Here is a 15,157-nt window from a genome sequence, read left to right on the forward strand (position 1 = left end):
AACTACGCCCTTATCTGGACAGAGATAGCCTAGCTACAGTTATCCATGCTCTGATAACTTCTCGTCTGGATTACTGCAATGCGTTATATGTGGGGCTGCCTTTGAAAACGGTCCGGAAACTTCAGCTGGTCCAAAATAGGGCAGCAAGACTGTTAACAGGGACTGGCCTGCGAGCTCATATTACGCCAGTACTTTTCCAGCTGCACTGGCTGCCAGTCCATTTCCGGGCCCGATTCAAAGTGCTGGTGTTAACATTCAAAGCCCTTAATGGCTTGGGGCCAGGTTACCTGAAGGATCGCCTCCTCCCATATGTGCCTGCCCGGACCTTAAGAACATCATCAGCGGCCCTTCTCTGTGAGCCCCTGCCAAAGGAAGTGAGGCGGGTGGCTACTAGGAGGAGGGCTTTTTCTGCTGTGGCACCCCGGCTCTGGAATGAGCTCCCTAGTGAGGTTTGCCTGGCGCCTACATTGTATTCCTTTTGGCGCCAGGTGAAGACCTTTTTATTTTCCCAGGCATTTTACCATTTTAGCTTTCTAAATTTTTATCTTTGCTGTTTTAAATCTGTATTTTAAACTCCTGCACTGCTGCTAGGTTTTACTGTGGTTGTATTGTTATATTGTGGTTTTAATGTTCTATATATTTTAAATTGCTTTATTGTGTGTTGTTTGGTTTTAATTTTTGTGAACCGCCCAGAGAGCTTCGGCTATTGGGCGGTATAGAAATAAATAAATAAATAAATAAATATACTGTTCTTGTTGGAGAGAAAAAATAAAGTTCATGTCTAGCATCCTGTCTGCCCTCTAAGCCGTCCATACAAACTACAGGCCTACCACTTGTATCCCAGTTGGCCTAAGCTGGAAACTGAGCCACTGTCTAGCTTAGGGATGGCCAAATCGGTCCGTTTCATTGTCTCCTGCATCCGAATCTCTTAAATCTCAAGTTTCTCTCCTGAATATGAAAAACTTTGCAAAGTTTGGTAGATTCTTAACAAAAATGAATTGAAACTAGATTTACCCCCATCTTCTTCAGCCAAATTCAGTAGGTACACTTATTCCCAGCATGGAGAGGACCTAACGTGATGTACCTGCCTGTCATGTAACTGCTAAAGATTAGTAGCCTGTCAGAAAAAAGAGCGCAACCCTAAGAAAGCATTAACATGGTTAAATACACAGGGATTCAGACCCAGACTTTTAAGAACAAAGCACTCAAAGAACCTGCACCTGGATGGACAAATCTGTCAGTTTTGGTTTCTCCCACATTTTAAATTCCAAGTGCTTTTTGTCCCGAATATGGAGAACTTTGAGAATTCTGGTAAATTCTGATCAAAACCAAACTGAATGTTTTTTTGTCACCCATCCTTAGTTTAGCTGAAGCAGTCAGTGGGATGTGAGGTAAAAAATGGAGGCTTAATCCAAACAAGACAGAGGTGCTGTTGATCATTAGGAGAGCTGAGCCAAGGATAGGAAATGTCCTCTTCTGACTGTCCCCTGGATAGATCAGTGGCATAGCTTGGGAGTGCTTCTAGATCTGGACTTTCTTCTGGATACTGGGTGGTGGACATGACCAGGAGAGCTTTTGCACACCATCGGTTGATGTGCCAGTTATGACCCTTCCTGGATAAATCAGATCTAGCCACTGTTACATATGCCCTGGTCACATCCAGATTGGATTACTGTAACATGCTCTATGCCAAGGCAACTCACTGTGCATAACAAACACTCTCTTCCAACAACCTAAGAGATGACTTTATACATGGACTTCACCAGACAGTCGACACCGAAATCAGATTGACTACATCCTTTGTAGCCAAAGGTGGCGGACATCTATGCAGTCGGTAAAAACAAGACCTGGAGCTGATTGTAGTTCAGATCACGAACTTCTTATTGCACAATTTAGAATCAGACTAAAGAGAATAGGGAAGACCCACAGATCACTTAGATATGAGCTCACTAATATTCCTAATGAATATGCAGTGGAGGTGAAGAATAGATTTAAGGGACTAGATTTAGTAGATAGGGTCCCGGAAGAACTATGGACAGAAGTTCGCAACATTGTTCAGGAGGCGGCAACAAAAAACATCCCAAAGAAAAAGAAAACCAAGAAGGCAAGATGGCTGTCTGCTGAGACCCTGGAAGCAGCCCAAGAAAGAAGGAAAGCAAAAGGCAACAGTGATAGGGGGAGATATGCCCAATTAAATGCAAAATTCCAGAGGTTAGCCAGAAGAGATAAGGAATTATTTTTAAACAAGCAATGCGCAGAAGTGGAAGAAGAGAATAGAATAGGAAAGACAAGAGACCTCTTCCAGAAAATTCGAAACATCGGAGGTAAATTCCAGGCAAAAATGGGTATGATCAAAAACAAAGATGGCAAGGACCTAACAGAAGCAGAAGAGAGCAAGAAGAGGTGGCAAGAATATACGGAAGATCTGTATAGGAAGGATAATAATATCGGGGATAGATTTGACGGTGTGGTCAGTGAGCTAGAGCCAGACATCCTGAAGAGTGAGGTTGAATGGGCCTTAAGAAGCCTTGCTAATAACAAGGCAGCAGGAGATGACGGTATCCCAGCTGAACTGTTTAAAATCTTGCAAGATGATGCTGTCAAGGTGATGCATGCCATATGCCAGCAAATTTGGAAAACACAAGAATGGCCACCAGATTGGAAACAGTCAACTTATATTCCCATACCAAAAAAGGGAAGCACCAAAGAATGTTCAAACTATCGAACAGTGGCACTTATTTCACATGCCAGTAAGGTAATGCTCAAGATCTTGCAAGGTAGACTCCAGCAATTCATGGAACGAGAATTGCCAGATGTACAAGCTGGGTTTAGAAAAGGCAGAGGAACTAGAGACCAAATTGCCAATATCCGCTGGATAATGGAGAAAGCCAGGGAGTTTCAGAAAAACATCTATTTCTGTTTTATTGACTATTCTAAAGCCTTTGACTGTGTGGATCATAACAAATGGTGGCAAGTTCTTGGTGATATGGGGATGATACCAAGTCATCTTGTCTGCCTCCTGAGGAATCTGTATAACGACCAAGTAGCAACGGTAAGAACAGACCACGGAACAACGGACTGGTTTAAGATTGGGAAAGGAGTACAGCAGGGTTGTATACTCTCACCCTACCTATTCAACCTGTACGCAGAACACATCGTGCGACGTGCTGGGCTTGATGAAGCCAAGGGTGGAGTTAAAATCACTGGAAGAAACATTAACAGTCTCCGATATGCAGATGATACCACTTTGATGGCTGAAAGCGAGGAGGAGCTGAGGAACCTCATGACGAAGGTGAAAGAAGAAAGTGCAAAAGCTGGGTTGCACTTAAACCTCAAAAAAACCCAAGATTATGTCAACCAGCTGGATTGATAACTGGCAAATAGAGGGAGGAAACGTGGAGGCAGTGACAGACTTTGTATTTCTAGGCACAAAGATGACTGCAGACGCTGACTGCAGCCAGGAAATCAGAAGACGTTTACTTCTTGGGAGGAGAGCAATGACAAATCTTGATAAAATAGTTAAGAGCAGAGACATCACACTGACAACAAAGGTCCGCATAGTTAAAGCAATGGTATTCCCCGTAGTAACCTATGGCTGCGAGAGCTGGACCATAGGGAAGGCTGAGTGAAGGAAGATCGATGCTTTTGAACTGTGGTGCTGGAGAAAAATTCTGAGAGTGCAGGACTGCAAGAAGATCAAACCAGTCCATACTCCAGGAAATAAAGCCAGACTGCTCACTTGAGGGAATTATATTAAAGGCAAAACTGAAGTACTTTGGCCACACAATGAGAAGACAGGATACCCTGGAGAAGATGCTGATGCCAGGGAAAGTGGAAGGCAAAAGGAAGAGGGGCCGACCAAGGGCAAGATGGATGGATGATATTCTGGAGGTGACGGACTCGACCTTGGGGGAGCTGGGGGTGGCGACGGCCGACAGGAAGCTCTGGCGTGGGCTGGTCCATGAAGTCACGAAGAGTCGGAAGCGACTGAACGAATAAACAGCAACAACAAATATGCTCTATATATTCAGAAACTTCAGCTGGTGCAAAAAGTGGCAGCCAGATTGGTTTTGGAGTACACTTTATTGATCATATTACTCCAGTTCTGTTCTATGCGCAAGGAAGCAGGGACACTGGATTAGATAAACCTTGGTCTGATCCAGCAAGGCTCTTCTTCATGTGTTCTTACATGTTGGAGGGGGCACCATTTCTCCTCTGTAGCCAGTGATGTGGGGCGGAAAATTTCCCAGAGAAAATTTCCCCTTTCATAATTTTATTAGTAACAATGAATTGATTGTTCATTGCAAATACAATATTAGGCAAGCATGGCCGTTTCAGAGTTATAGATGAGTGATTGTCAGCAGATCATGCACAGTTCTTTGGGTTGCTGAAATTTATTAGCGTGTCAACAGTTTTGAGTACCTTTTTCCCCCCCTTAAATTTAAACAATGTAAAGGAAGTCTTTACATTTTTACATGTATTCCAATAAAAATGCCTACATGATATAACATTTAAATGACCTGAAGTGTGGTTTAATTTCCCCCCTCAAATATTTTAGGGCAAATATTTGTGGCGTGTTGGGACAAAAAATGAGCATGGGGTGCTTTTCTTTAGCTACGTTGTTTACTAAATGCAAGTAGAATAAACATGCCAAATTAGATCACTCTCCAGGGCAGCCTTCCCCAACCTGGTGCTCCCCAGGTTGGGGTCCCCAGGGACTCCAACTCCATCCGCCCCTGCCAGCATGGCCAGTAGTTGGGAATGCTGGGAGTTGTAGACCAAAATATCTGAAGGGCACCAGGTTGGGGAAGGCTGCTCAAGGGCATCAGAGAAACTTGTGATGCAGACTGAAAATTTTCCAGGGCAAATTGCCCTATGCAAATTAACCTAACTGGCATAGGAAAATTTCCACAAAACCCACATTACTATCTGTAGCCATTTTGCATTAAGTGTGGGAATCATAAGATGTCATTTGTAGAAGACAATATTGCTAAAAATCTCCCTGTGTTTGCTCGGCAGATGTCATGGCGGCCGCAGTATCGCAGCTCCAAATTTCGAAACGTCTATGGCAAAGTGGCCAACCGAGAGCACTGCTTTGACGGGATTCCAATTACTAAGAATGTCCATGACAACCATTTCTGTGCTGTCAATACCAAATTCCTCGCCATAGTAACGGAAAGTGCCGGTGGGGGCTCCTTCCTTGTCATTCCTCTGGAACAAGTAAGCGACTCTTTGCTTGATTGTTTGCAATTCTTTGAACAACCTTTTGTCCGTCCCAGTTTGTTGGCCTCCAACCCAGGGGAAATGTCTTTCATTTTCTCTTCTGTTCCCCAGTTGATACCAATAGTACCCCAGGCAGAGAAGCTTTCTCCATGCAAAAATGGTACCAGTATCATGAGGATAAAGTATCTAGAGCGGGCTGGCCCCCTCCCCTTTCCTGCAAATAACTGCGTGCAGACTTTGACCACTGGGATTTTCCTAAGATGCTTGTGTGAATTCTAAAAAATCAAACTTGAAAGTCTGTGTCATAAAATTTTAAACATCAAGCAATTTAGCTGTATCTGCAGAAATGGGCCCGTGGGAGCATGCCAGGGCATCTGTCCGCAGTGCTCATTCATGGTCCAGGGCGCTCAGGTGACAGTTGAGTTGTTCACAATGTTTGCTGCATCTGGGCTCAGGAAGGGGCTGCAGCTCGAGAGGCTGGATGAATGTGGGTTGCAGCAAATGGGCTGGATTCTTTTTCTCTCTAAGGATGCATCTTCTTGCTGTATTCCGAGACAAGTGGGGTGCTCAAAATTAGAGTTGCAATCATACACAGTCAATGTGTGTGTGTGTGCCTGTGTGTGAGAAAGAAAGAGAGAGAGAGGGAGAGAGAGAGAGAGAGAGAGAGAGAGAGAGACCCTGTGCATAGAACTGATAAGCACCGTCAGACTGTCAAGGCTGGGCTGGGTCTATAAATGGCAACATGTAAACCTGGAGGGGTTGTCCTCCCCACCTCTTTCCTGCCTCGAAGAAAGCATTCTAAATGCTCTGCATAGCAGCTAAACCTGAGGCCCAGGGTAGCCATCACAAATGGGCAGCCTGTACCTTGGACACTGCACTAGTTCTGCTGGCACGAAAACCAGCATTGTTGATCACATGACTATAAATTGTGTGGTCTGAAGCAAGGAAAGGAAATGTATTTTTTAAATGCATTTGCTAATTCCCCCCTCCCCCACCTTTCCTTTTAAAAGCCTTTAGTCTTATGCAGATTAGATGCAGGGCCTGGGTGTGTGAAAAGGCAAGAGGAGTTTGGCCCAGGAAAATGCCTTCTGGCTTCTACTTCCTTCCTTAATTTATTGCTAAATCATCAAGATGACATTAGCAAATGAAAAAATGTCTTTTTCCACTGAGCAGGTAGGCTCTAAAGAAAAGAAAGACGGAAAGAAATGTGGGTGGGAAAGAAACTTTGGGGAGCGGCTTCAGTGTGGCTGTGGAAGGAGAAGTCAGGTGTGGTTTTCTTAGTGGAGGGAATAGGTTGTGGGTTCAGCCCTTAAAATCCTGCCTCTGTGTATGCCCAGAGGCAACCTGCACCTACATCCTGCCTCTGAACACCCAGTATGTGAGGAAGCAGGAAATACTGCAGTTAAACAATGATGAGGGAAAGGAACACTACACATGCCCAGAGGTACTTTTCTTCCCAGGTCTTTTTTTGTGAAGAGTTATCGGAGGGAGGAGGGAAGTGAGAAGAGATTGTTGCATGGAGGGGAATGGAATTATATGCTCTTTGGCTGAGATTGCTAGCAATGGAGGCACAGTCAGTGACCATCTACCAAAAAGAGAGGTGCGGGGGCATCCATCTGTGTGGGAGATATGCCATCACTCTGCAAACCCTGTTTCTTAATTCCTTGTTTGGGGGAAGGGGGAAGCCTGCAGTTAATATGGAGAAAGCACTCTGTTTATGCTCAGAGATGATCTCATTATTGTTAGTCAACTGTTCTCTCTGCTTAGGAATTTTGACCGTTAAGTCACTGACTGATCTTGGGTGGGTCACTTCTTACTGCGCCTCAGTGCTCTTCAGATGTAAAACGGCCATCGCATATGCCAGCGGCAGACTCGCTCTCCAAGAGTCTGTTCTTCCGTAGCACAAACCGCTTCACCCACACACAAGAGGGAGGCATCAGCTCAGGGGAACCCAATGTTTGCAGAAATACAAAGCGCCTCTAGGGGAAGAACGCTAAGGGGGCAAAACCTGAAATGGGGTGCTCACTGCCGGTTGTGGGGGGCGGGGACAGAGACCCCCAGGAATGGAACCGGTATCAAAAACTTGGGGAGAGGAGCCAAAGATCATGCGGGGGGGCACCTGGCCGGCCAGCTGGAACGCAGGCAGGAGCACTTCGCCCCGCCCCGCTGTGTGGCAGGCCCCTGGCGTGAAATGGAGTGCAAGGGTGTAGCTGACTTGCCGTGTTTCCTCCGTGTGTTTAGGGCACAGAAAGGGCCGCCTGATACCAGGCCAGCTGTTTGTCTGTCTCGTCCAGTATTGCCTACGGTGCCTGGTGGAGGCCCCTCGGAGCCTTGGACAGAAAGAGGCCCTTGCTGTTCCCTGCCTCTTTCAGGGGGAGATGCCTGGGATTGAGCTGGGCACCTCTGCATGCTTTGTCACCCAGGCCCCTTTGGCCACCCAAAGCCACCTCCTCGCATGCACGGCTACCCCCGGCTTCATGCCTGTGGCACACTGGAGTTAGCCATGCTGCTGGGCTGACAGACTCCAGCCCTGGCCACACCTCACTGCGGAGGGGCCATAGCTAAGTGGTGGAGCCCCTGCTTTGCATGCAAGAGGTCCCAGGTTAGACCCCCAGCGTCTCCAACTCAGGCTGGGAAAGGCTCCCACCTACAACTCGAAGAGGGGCTGAGCTAGAGAGACCAGTCTCCTGATTCTGATGAGGCAGCTTCTAATGAGGCACCCAGGGCATCTCTACACCGGCCTAAAATCCTGCACTTAAAACGGGTCTTCCTGCTTCTGTTTTAAATGCAGCATCACAACAACTTCTCCCTGTATCTAAGCCTTCCATTATCTTTCATTGATCTCGCTCCTCTTCTTGCCGTCTTTCCTCTTTTCATGGAGGGAACTTGAGCCGAACACAACTGGGTAATTTGATAGCTCGTTATCTGTGATCTATTTAAAAATGGAACAAAGGGCATCTAGTGCAGGAGACGCCTTAAATGATCACAGCGTCATGTAAAGAGCCCGCAAACTTCCGTGAAGCAGCAATCTCAATCGCAGGATAAAAGCTCAGTGTGAAGGATCCCCCAGTCTTGTCAGGAGGGCCCTTGTTTTCATCTGTGAAACAGGGAAGGGAATGGGGTTCCTGAGGTCAGTTGCTACAGCTGGATAAGATTGGGCAGGGAGGCATTTGCATAATGAAAGGATGGGCTAGGAGAACAAAATAGAATCAGATTAGATTTTTGCAATCAGCAGAAGCCTCTCAAAATGTGCAGCCCCCTAATTAATATGCTTCCATATTTAGCGGAAATAAATTAAGGTAACCTAGAAACTACTGAGATAAGATTAGACAGAAGAGTCTAACTTCCTTGCTATTATGTTCTTGCTGGCTTTTATTAAAATGGCTTTCTTTCTCCCACCATCCAGTACACTGTATTTTCTCAGGGGCATATGTTCCCCTGCCAGCAGATCAGAAACCTTAGCTATTTATTATAAAAACCTCCTTCCCTGTTCTTAGCGGGAGCCAAAAAACGCCCACTCCGCACACTACACGGCACTAGAACCCCACCACCACCACCACCACAGACCCACAAAGCCCTCATGGGAGATCTAGGAGAGACCCGCAAAGTGCTCGGCAGAGGCCTGGCGAGGAGAGGCTGGGGCAAAGGTAAAGGACACGATCCGCTGGGAAATCCTGCTGCGCATGCCACACTGGGCACTGCTCTGCTGACCAGGCAAAGGCAGAAGGCCAGTCTTTGGGTATCTACAGCTGGGCTGGCCAGTCCAGTTGGTGGGGCTGATGTTACGTGCCCCGTTCCCTTCCATGTACGCAGAAGGCTCTGAGCAAACGCAGGGCAGTATCCAGTGCTGCCCACATGCCAGCGGGACCCACTGCTGGCGCAAGAGGGAGCTAGTGGTTCTTAAGGCAACCAGAAACTAGCAGAAACGCTCGTGCCTGGAACGGGGCAGGTCAGAGTTGCTGGCACAGGGGAGCTCCGCTGAGCAGATGTGCGGTGGCAGTTTTGGATACTGCCCACAGAGTCCCAGGTAGTCCCAGTTGTCCCAGCCTCAGTTTCTGGGGTTCTCAGCCAAATCCCAGAGTCCCTGCCATTGGGGTGGGGCGGGGCGGTTGGGAAAGGCCACTGCCTGACACCCTGGAGAGCCCCTGAGGAGCTCGGTGGTCCAGTGGTCTGACTTCCCTCCTGCATTGCCAGAGGTGGTGTGGCGGCCGGGCCGGGCAGCGTGGCGCCTGTGGGCCCCTGGGCACCTCGGACAGCTTCCTCGGCGCCTGCTGCTTTGCCCTCCCCACCCGCTTCTTTCTTAAAAATTTATTTATTTATTTATTGCATTTATATCCCGCCTTTTTTCCTCCAAGGAACTCAAGGCAGCGTACATGATCCTCCTCCTTCCTCCCTTTTATCCTCACAACAACAACAACCCTGTGAGGTGGGCTGGGCTGAGAGTCTGTGACTGGCCCAAAGTCGCCCAGTGAGCTTCCATGGCCGAGTGGGGACTAGAACCCGGATCTCCCGGCTCCCAGTCCAGCACTCCAGCCACTACACCACACTGGCTCTCAAACAACGTTTGAAAAAACAACATTTCTTGCTGGCAGCTGGGGTCGCTTCAGAGCAAGGCGAGGGCCTCTGAGCGCTCCATTGTCTTTCCGAGGAGATGAAGGTGCCAGCTGGTTGCAGGACGATGCTTTCCTCTGCAGGGCACTGATTTTGTGATGGTGCCCAGCCCAGCTTCTCAAATTGCCAAAGGTGCCCACGGGCCCAGAAAGATTGCCTGGCCCTGCTCTAGCAGCAGACCGCTGTGGCAAGAGGCTGCGTCGCTGTTTCAGCCGAGAGCTGGAGGCAATGAACCGGCTCTTAAGAGCAGGGGAAGGTGGCACCTCCTCCATCCCTTGCAGCTTGAGCTGGCCTGGAACATGATCTGACTCCCAGGGAGGCTCCTGGTTGTCTGGAGGAATGCTAGAAAACTTGGAGGTGTTGTGACCTCCACCCTGAGCAGCAGCTTAGACCTTGACTGACTCTGACCCAGACGAAAGGGGGCCAGCCAGAGTCTGAGCCTGTCTCCTGGGGCCTCCAGAGGACGTGACCCCTGATCCTGTGGCTGAGGAATCTGCTCCAACACGCCAGGGACCCCCCCCACACACACACACACAAATGCCTTCCCATCAGTGCCAGTAACAAGACTGGAGGGAACCAGCAGGGGAGGTGGAGTGCTAAGCTCCAGGTCTGACCCTTGAAGGTCTTCCAGGAGCCAGGGAAGGGGCAGCGCCTGGGTGGGGCGGCCTGTCTGGCCCTGGAGGGGCCTCAGACCAGGCCTGTCCTGCTGCTGTTGCTGACACCGTCTGCCCTCTGGGCCTCTGCTCAAGACTAGGCTGGGGCAGGGGAGTTTCTCACAGACGCCCTGGCAAGCAGGGGAGCTCCACCTCTGGACCAGCACCCTGCATCTGCCGGGAGCAGCTGCAGGGGAGCCACTGTCTTTCTTGCACCCGCCATGTGTGGGGATTTTGCCGCACTGGAATGATTTGAGGTCAGCTGTCTGGTATGGCATGTGGCATTTCACCGGATGCCGACTGCCTGATCCTAAGCCAACGGTGGGACCTCTGGCTTCTCTGGATGGATGTTCCGCTCTGCTGCCACATGGGAGCTAACCGCAGACAGGCTGGAGACACAGCAGTGCTGCAGAACGGTCTGGCTTGCTTGTGTTCATAACTGCAGACAAGAGATTCAGTGGCAAAGGGACAGGCAGGTGGCTCTGAAACGGAGCTCAGATACATGTCCTAGTTTCTGGAATATTAATAAGAATCAAGCTGCACTCGACAATTAAAACGCTGATTATACTCTCCATCTGCAGTTAGTTCAATTAAAAAAGGCAACTTTGGAAAAATCCATTTGGGGAATGAAGTGATGAATTAATTGGGAAAATAAAGTAATCCTTGGTGCTTAGGAAATAAGTGAAATGTAAGAGTCCAGAATAGTTCTGGGGCTGGAATTTCTGCACATGCATCCAAATAAAGAGCTCTCAAATTGTTGTGTTTCCCCCCACCACCACCACCCCCGCTGCAATGCTGAAGCTCAGTGAGAGAGCGCATTCTCTGCATGCAAAAGGTCCCTGGCTCAACCCCTGATGTCTCCAGGTAGGGCTGGGAAAGACCCCTGCCTGAAACGCTGGAGAGCTATGGCTGAGCCAGGTAGTCCGATGCCAAAGTGGTACGCTGTCGTGTGCAAACGTATGGTGGTATATGGCGATTGCCTTCGAACAAAAGCAGGTTAGCAGTCCAATTCTGTGTAAAGTCTTCAGTCCTTAAACTCTGCCTTAAACCCATTGATTCCAGTGGGTTTGGGTACATCTAAATCCACATAAGAAGGGGCTGTAATGCTTATTTGCAGTGCAATCCTATCCATGTCTATTCAGAACGAAGCCCCATTTTGTAGGTTTAGGACTGCACACTTAGTGGGTATGTGCAGGCGGTGCTGCCCATCTGTGTGGTTCTCTGACCAAAGGACAGAAATGACAGCAGCAATGGGTGACATGTTGCCATTGTGCAGAAATGCACTTGCTACATTTGCATGTAGAGTTAGCACACCAATGCTAACTCTGTGCAAGTGGGCCAACTTACATGGTAAGCATGTTTACACATGATGGTGGCCATGTGGAATGCTTATGTTGGGAAGTGCTTTACCTGTGACCACTGTCATATGTGTTTTGGCCCTAAGATTCTAATTTTTTTCTCCCTTTCTCAAAATGCTAGAATCTGCGGTCTACCCCTGCAGTAGGCTCTGAACTCATAATTTAGGGATGCCAAGATAGTGATAAATCAGATCCAGGTTTACTGATAAAAGAGTACTTTATTGAGTAACTTACAGCACCCAGGCGTACCCAATGGTTGGATCAGACAGCTTCTCTGAACCCAGAGCCATGGGGGACAATGGGTTTTATACAATACATGTTAGCAATAAGGCAGCATAACAGCAGCAAGCTCCCCTAGCATTCATTCCCAGCACAGACTAGAAGTGTTTGGTTCTCAGCACAGCTACCTAAGATAAACACTTTGCTTCCCAGGCACGTCTTGATATCGGCCTTCTGACTCATCTCACATGCTCAGAGGCCTACTAGCATGGGAATTGCACCAATAATGAACTTAAGCAAGCATTATGGATCTCTAGCCCCTCTGACACTATAAATGACTTGGCTACGCTCCTGGGGCCAATACATCATGCCATGAAGGTGTTGGGGGGAGATTCAGGACAGGTAAAAGGAAAGACTTCTTCACATAGTGCATAGTTAAACTATGGAATTCGCTACCTCAAGATGGAGTGATGGCCACTAATTTGGATGGCTTTAAAAGGGGGTTGGACAAATTCCTGAAGGAAAAGGCTATCACTGGCTACTAATCATGATAGCTATGTACTACCTCCAGTACCAGAGGCAGTGGGCCTATGTACACCAGTTGCTGGGGAACATGGGTGGGAGGGTGCTGATGCACTCATGTCCTGCTTGTGAGTTCCTGGTCGACAGCTGGTTGGCCACTGGGTGAGCAGAATGCTGGACTAGCTGGACCCTTGGTCTGATCCAGCAGGGCTCTTATGTTCTTATGAAGGTCTGCTGGTGCAGAGGGCAGGGGAAGGACAAATTTAGGTGAAAACTAGCAGTAGTGCCTGCCCCTGCCTGCCCTAGAAGAATCTTTCCCTGCTGTATGTCTGTTGTAGTGTTCTACTGGGAGGTTCTAGCAGATTGTTTCCATGGAAACACTGGGAGTTTGCAACTGTGTACATGACTCCTAGCACTTGGGTATGGCCACGGCCAAGACCACTGATAAAAAAGCAAGTCTTCCTGTCTGTGCTCCTGGCTGAGGTGAAGTCACCTGAAAGTTACTTGGAGTTTGGTGTTGTGTAAACTAGGTCCAGAGCATAGACAGAATGCAAACCAAGAACCTTTTCCCCAATTTCCTGTGGGCTGAAATACATTTGACCATACTTTTTAATACAATCCTTGGGGTATGGTTGTGGAATGGGTTAATAAAAGCAGTTGACTGAGCACTCTGAGTGTGTATCTCTCAATATTTGGACATGCAGAAAGAGATGACACTGGGTTCATTCGACCACTTTTCATGGGCATGAAAACACAAAGGATTCAATTATATTAGACCCTTTAAAAGTTGGAAATCGCAAACACTGAGTTTGTGTTTGTTGCCTCAGTACAATACAGAGTTTGATTTCAAGAGTCACACTGTACCTCGAAAGAGACATTTGTGTGTGCCATTTGGGGTTCTTGAACCATCTTTAAGCAAGGCTTATAAGCACATCGCTAGTAGCAGACAGCAAGTCCAAATAGGCTCTATGCAGCTAAGAAGTCACTGAGTAATTTATTGCAAGACAATCCTTTATGCATTTGTTTCTTTGACTGCAGACTTGTGCCCAGTTGCGCCACTGGAGAAGACAGTGCTTTGTTTGGTTCGCTGGTTGGTTCATACATAATGCTAACCCATGGTTTGGGTTGTTGAACTCAAACAACCCAGAAAGAGAACCCATGGTTTGTGAACTCTAGATTCTTTAAACCATGGGTTGTCATGACATGGGAACCTAGAACCGTGGGTTATTCATGGGTTGCTTTGCCAGGCTACAGAGAGTGCTTTAAAAAAACAGCTACACTACATGCCAGTACTACAGTGCCACAAAGGCATTTGGAATATGGGGAGGGAGGGAGAGAAGGAGGAGGGAAACAAACTACCTAGGTATTGAGAAAACAAACCACAGTTTGTTTGATTGTCTGCCAGACAAAACCAGGGTAGGGTTTGCAACAAATCATGGGTTGAATAAACCATGGGTTCATGTTAGCTGTGAACCAGGTCACTGTGTTGCTGGCTTGAGGCAAGCTAATACTATTTCATCATGGTGGAGAAGAGTTGAAAGCTGTCTGAGAGCATCTCTGCACCAGTTTAAAATCCTGCATTTAAAATGGGGCTTCCTGCTTCCATTTTAAATGCAGGATCAGAACAACTCCCTTTTTCACGTGCTTCCTTTCCCCCACCCCTCCCCCTCCTTCTCTCCATATCTAAGTCTTCTATTATCTTTCACTGATCTCGCTCCTCTTCTTGCTGCTTTCCCTCTTTTCACGGAGGAAACTGAAGCGGAACACGACAGGGTAATTTGATAGCTCATAGAATCATAGAATAGTAGGATTGGAAGGGGCCTACAAGGGGGAGTCCAACCCCCTGCTCAATGCAGGAATCCAAGTCAGAGCATCCCTGACAGATTGCTGTCCAGCCTCGTCTTGAAGGCCTCCAGTGTGGGAGAGCCCAGCACCTCCCTAGGTCATTGGTTCCATTGTCGTATTGCTCTCACAGTCAGGAAGTTTTTCCTGAAGTTCAGCCGAAATCTGGCCTCCTGTTACTTGAGCCCATTATTCCGTGTCCTGCGTTCTGGGATGATCGAGAAGAGATCCTGACCTTCCTCTCTGACAACCTTTCAAGTACTTGAGGAGTGCTATCCTATCTCCCCTCAGTCTTCTCTTCTCAAGGCTAAACAGGACCAGTTCCTTCAGTCTCTCTTCATAGGGCTTTGTTTCCAGTCCCCTGATCATCTTTGTTGCCCTCCCCTGAACCCTCTCCAGTTTGTCTGCATCCTTCTTAGTGAGGTGCTCAGAACCGGACACAGTACTCCAGATGAGGCCTAACCAATGTTGAGTAGAGAGGAACTAGTACTTCCTGGGATTTGGAAACTATGCTTCTATTAATGCAGCCCAAAAGAGCATTCGCCTTTTTTGCAGCCACATCCCATTGTTGGCTCATATTCAGCTTGTGATCGACAACAATTCCAAGATCCTTCTTGCTTGTAGTGTTGTTGAGCCACGTATCCCCCATCTTGTAACTGTGCATTGGGTTTCTTTTTCCTAGGTGCAGAACTTGGCATTTCTTCCTATTAAATGTCGTTCTGTTGTTTT

The 15,157-nt window shown here is 47.8% G+C and overlaps 1 protein-coding gene across 15 annotated transcripts in view; it reads left to right on the forward strand.

The window, feature by feature from the left end:
- The window catches only part of CORO2B (coronin 2B), a 159,078-nt gene that overhangs the window by 77,814 nt on the left and 66,107 nt on the right, over positions 1-15,157 (forward strand). For all 15 annotated transcript variants that reach the window (XM_084817557.1, XM_084817552.1, XM_084817544.1 and 12 more), the window contains one exon: positions 5,020-5,220. Coding sequence is in view for 9 of the 15 variants with exons in the window: in XM_084817552.1 (XP_084673678.1) it covers positions 5,020-5,220 (201 nt within the window). In the remaining 6 variants the exon portion in view is untranslated. The remainder of the gene's footprint in view (positions 1-5,019; positions 5,221-15,157) is intronic.

This window comes from Heloderma suspectum, chromosome 11 (assembly GCF_057233095.1).
Source record: "Heloderma suspectum isolate Gila_16-S chromosome 11, 16-S_ref, whole genome shotgun sequence".
Taxonomy (NCBI): Eukaryota; Metazoa; Chordata; class Lepidosauria; order Squamata; family Helodermatidae; genus Heloderma; species Heloderma suspectum.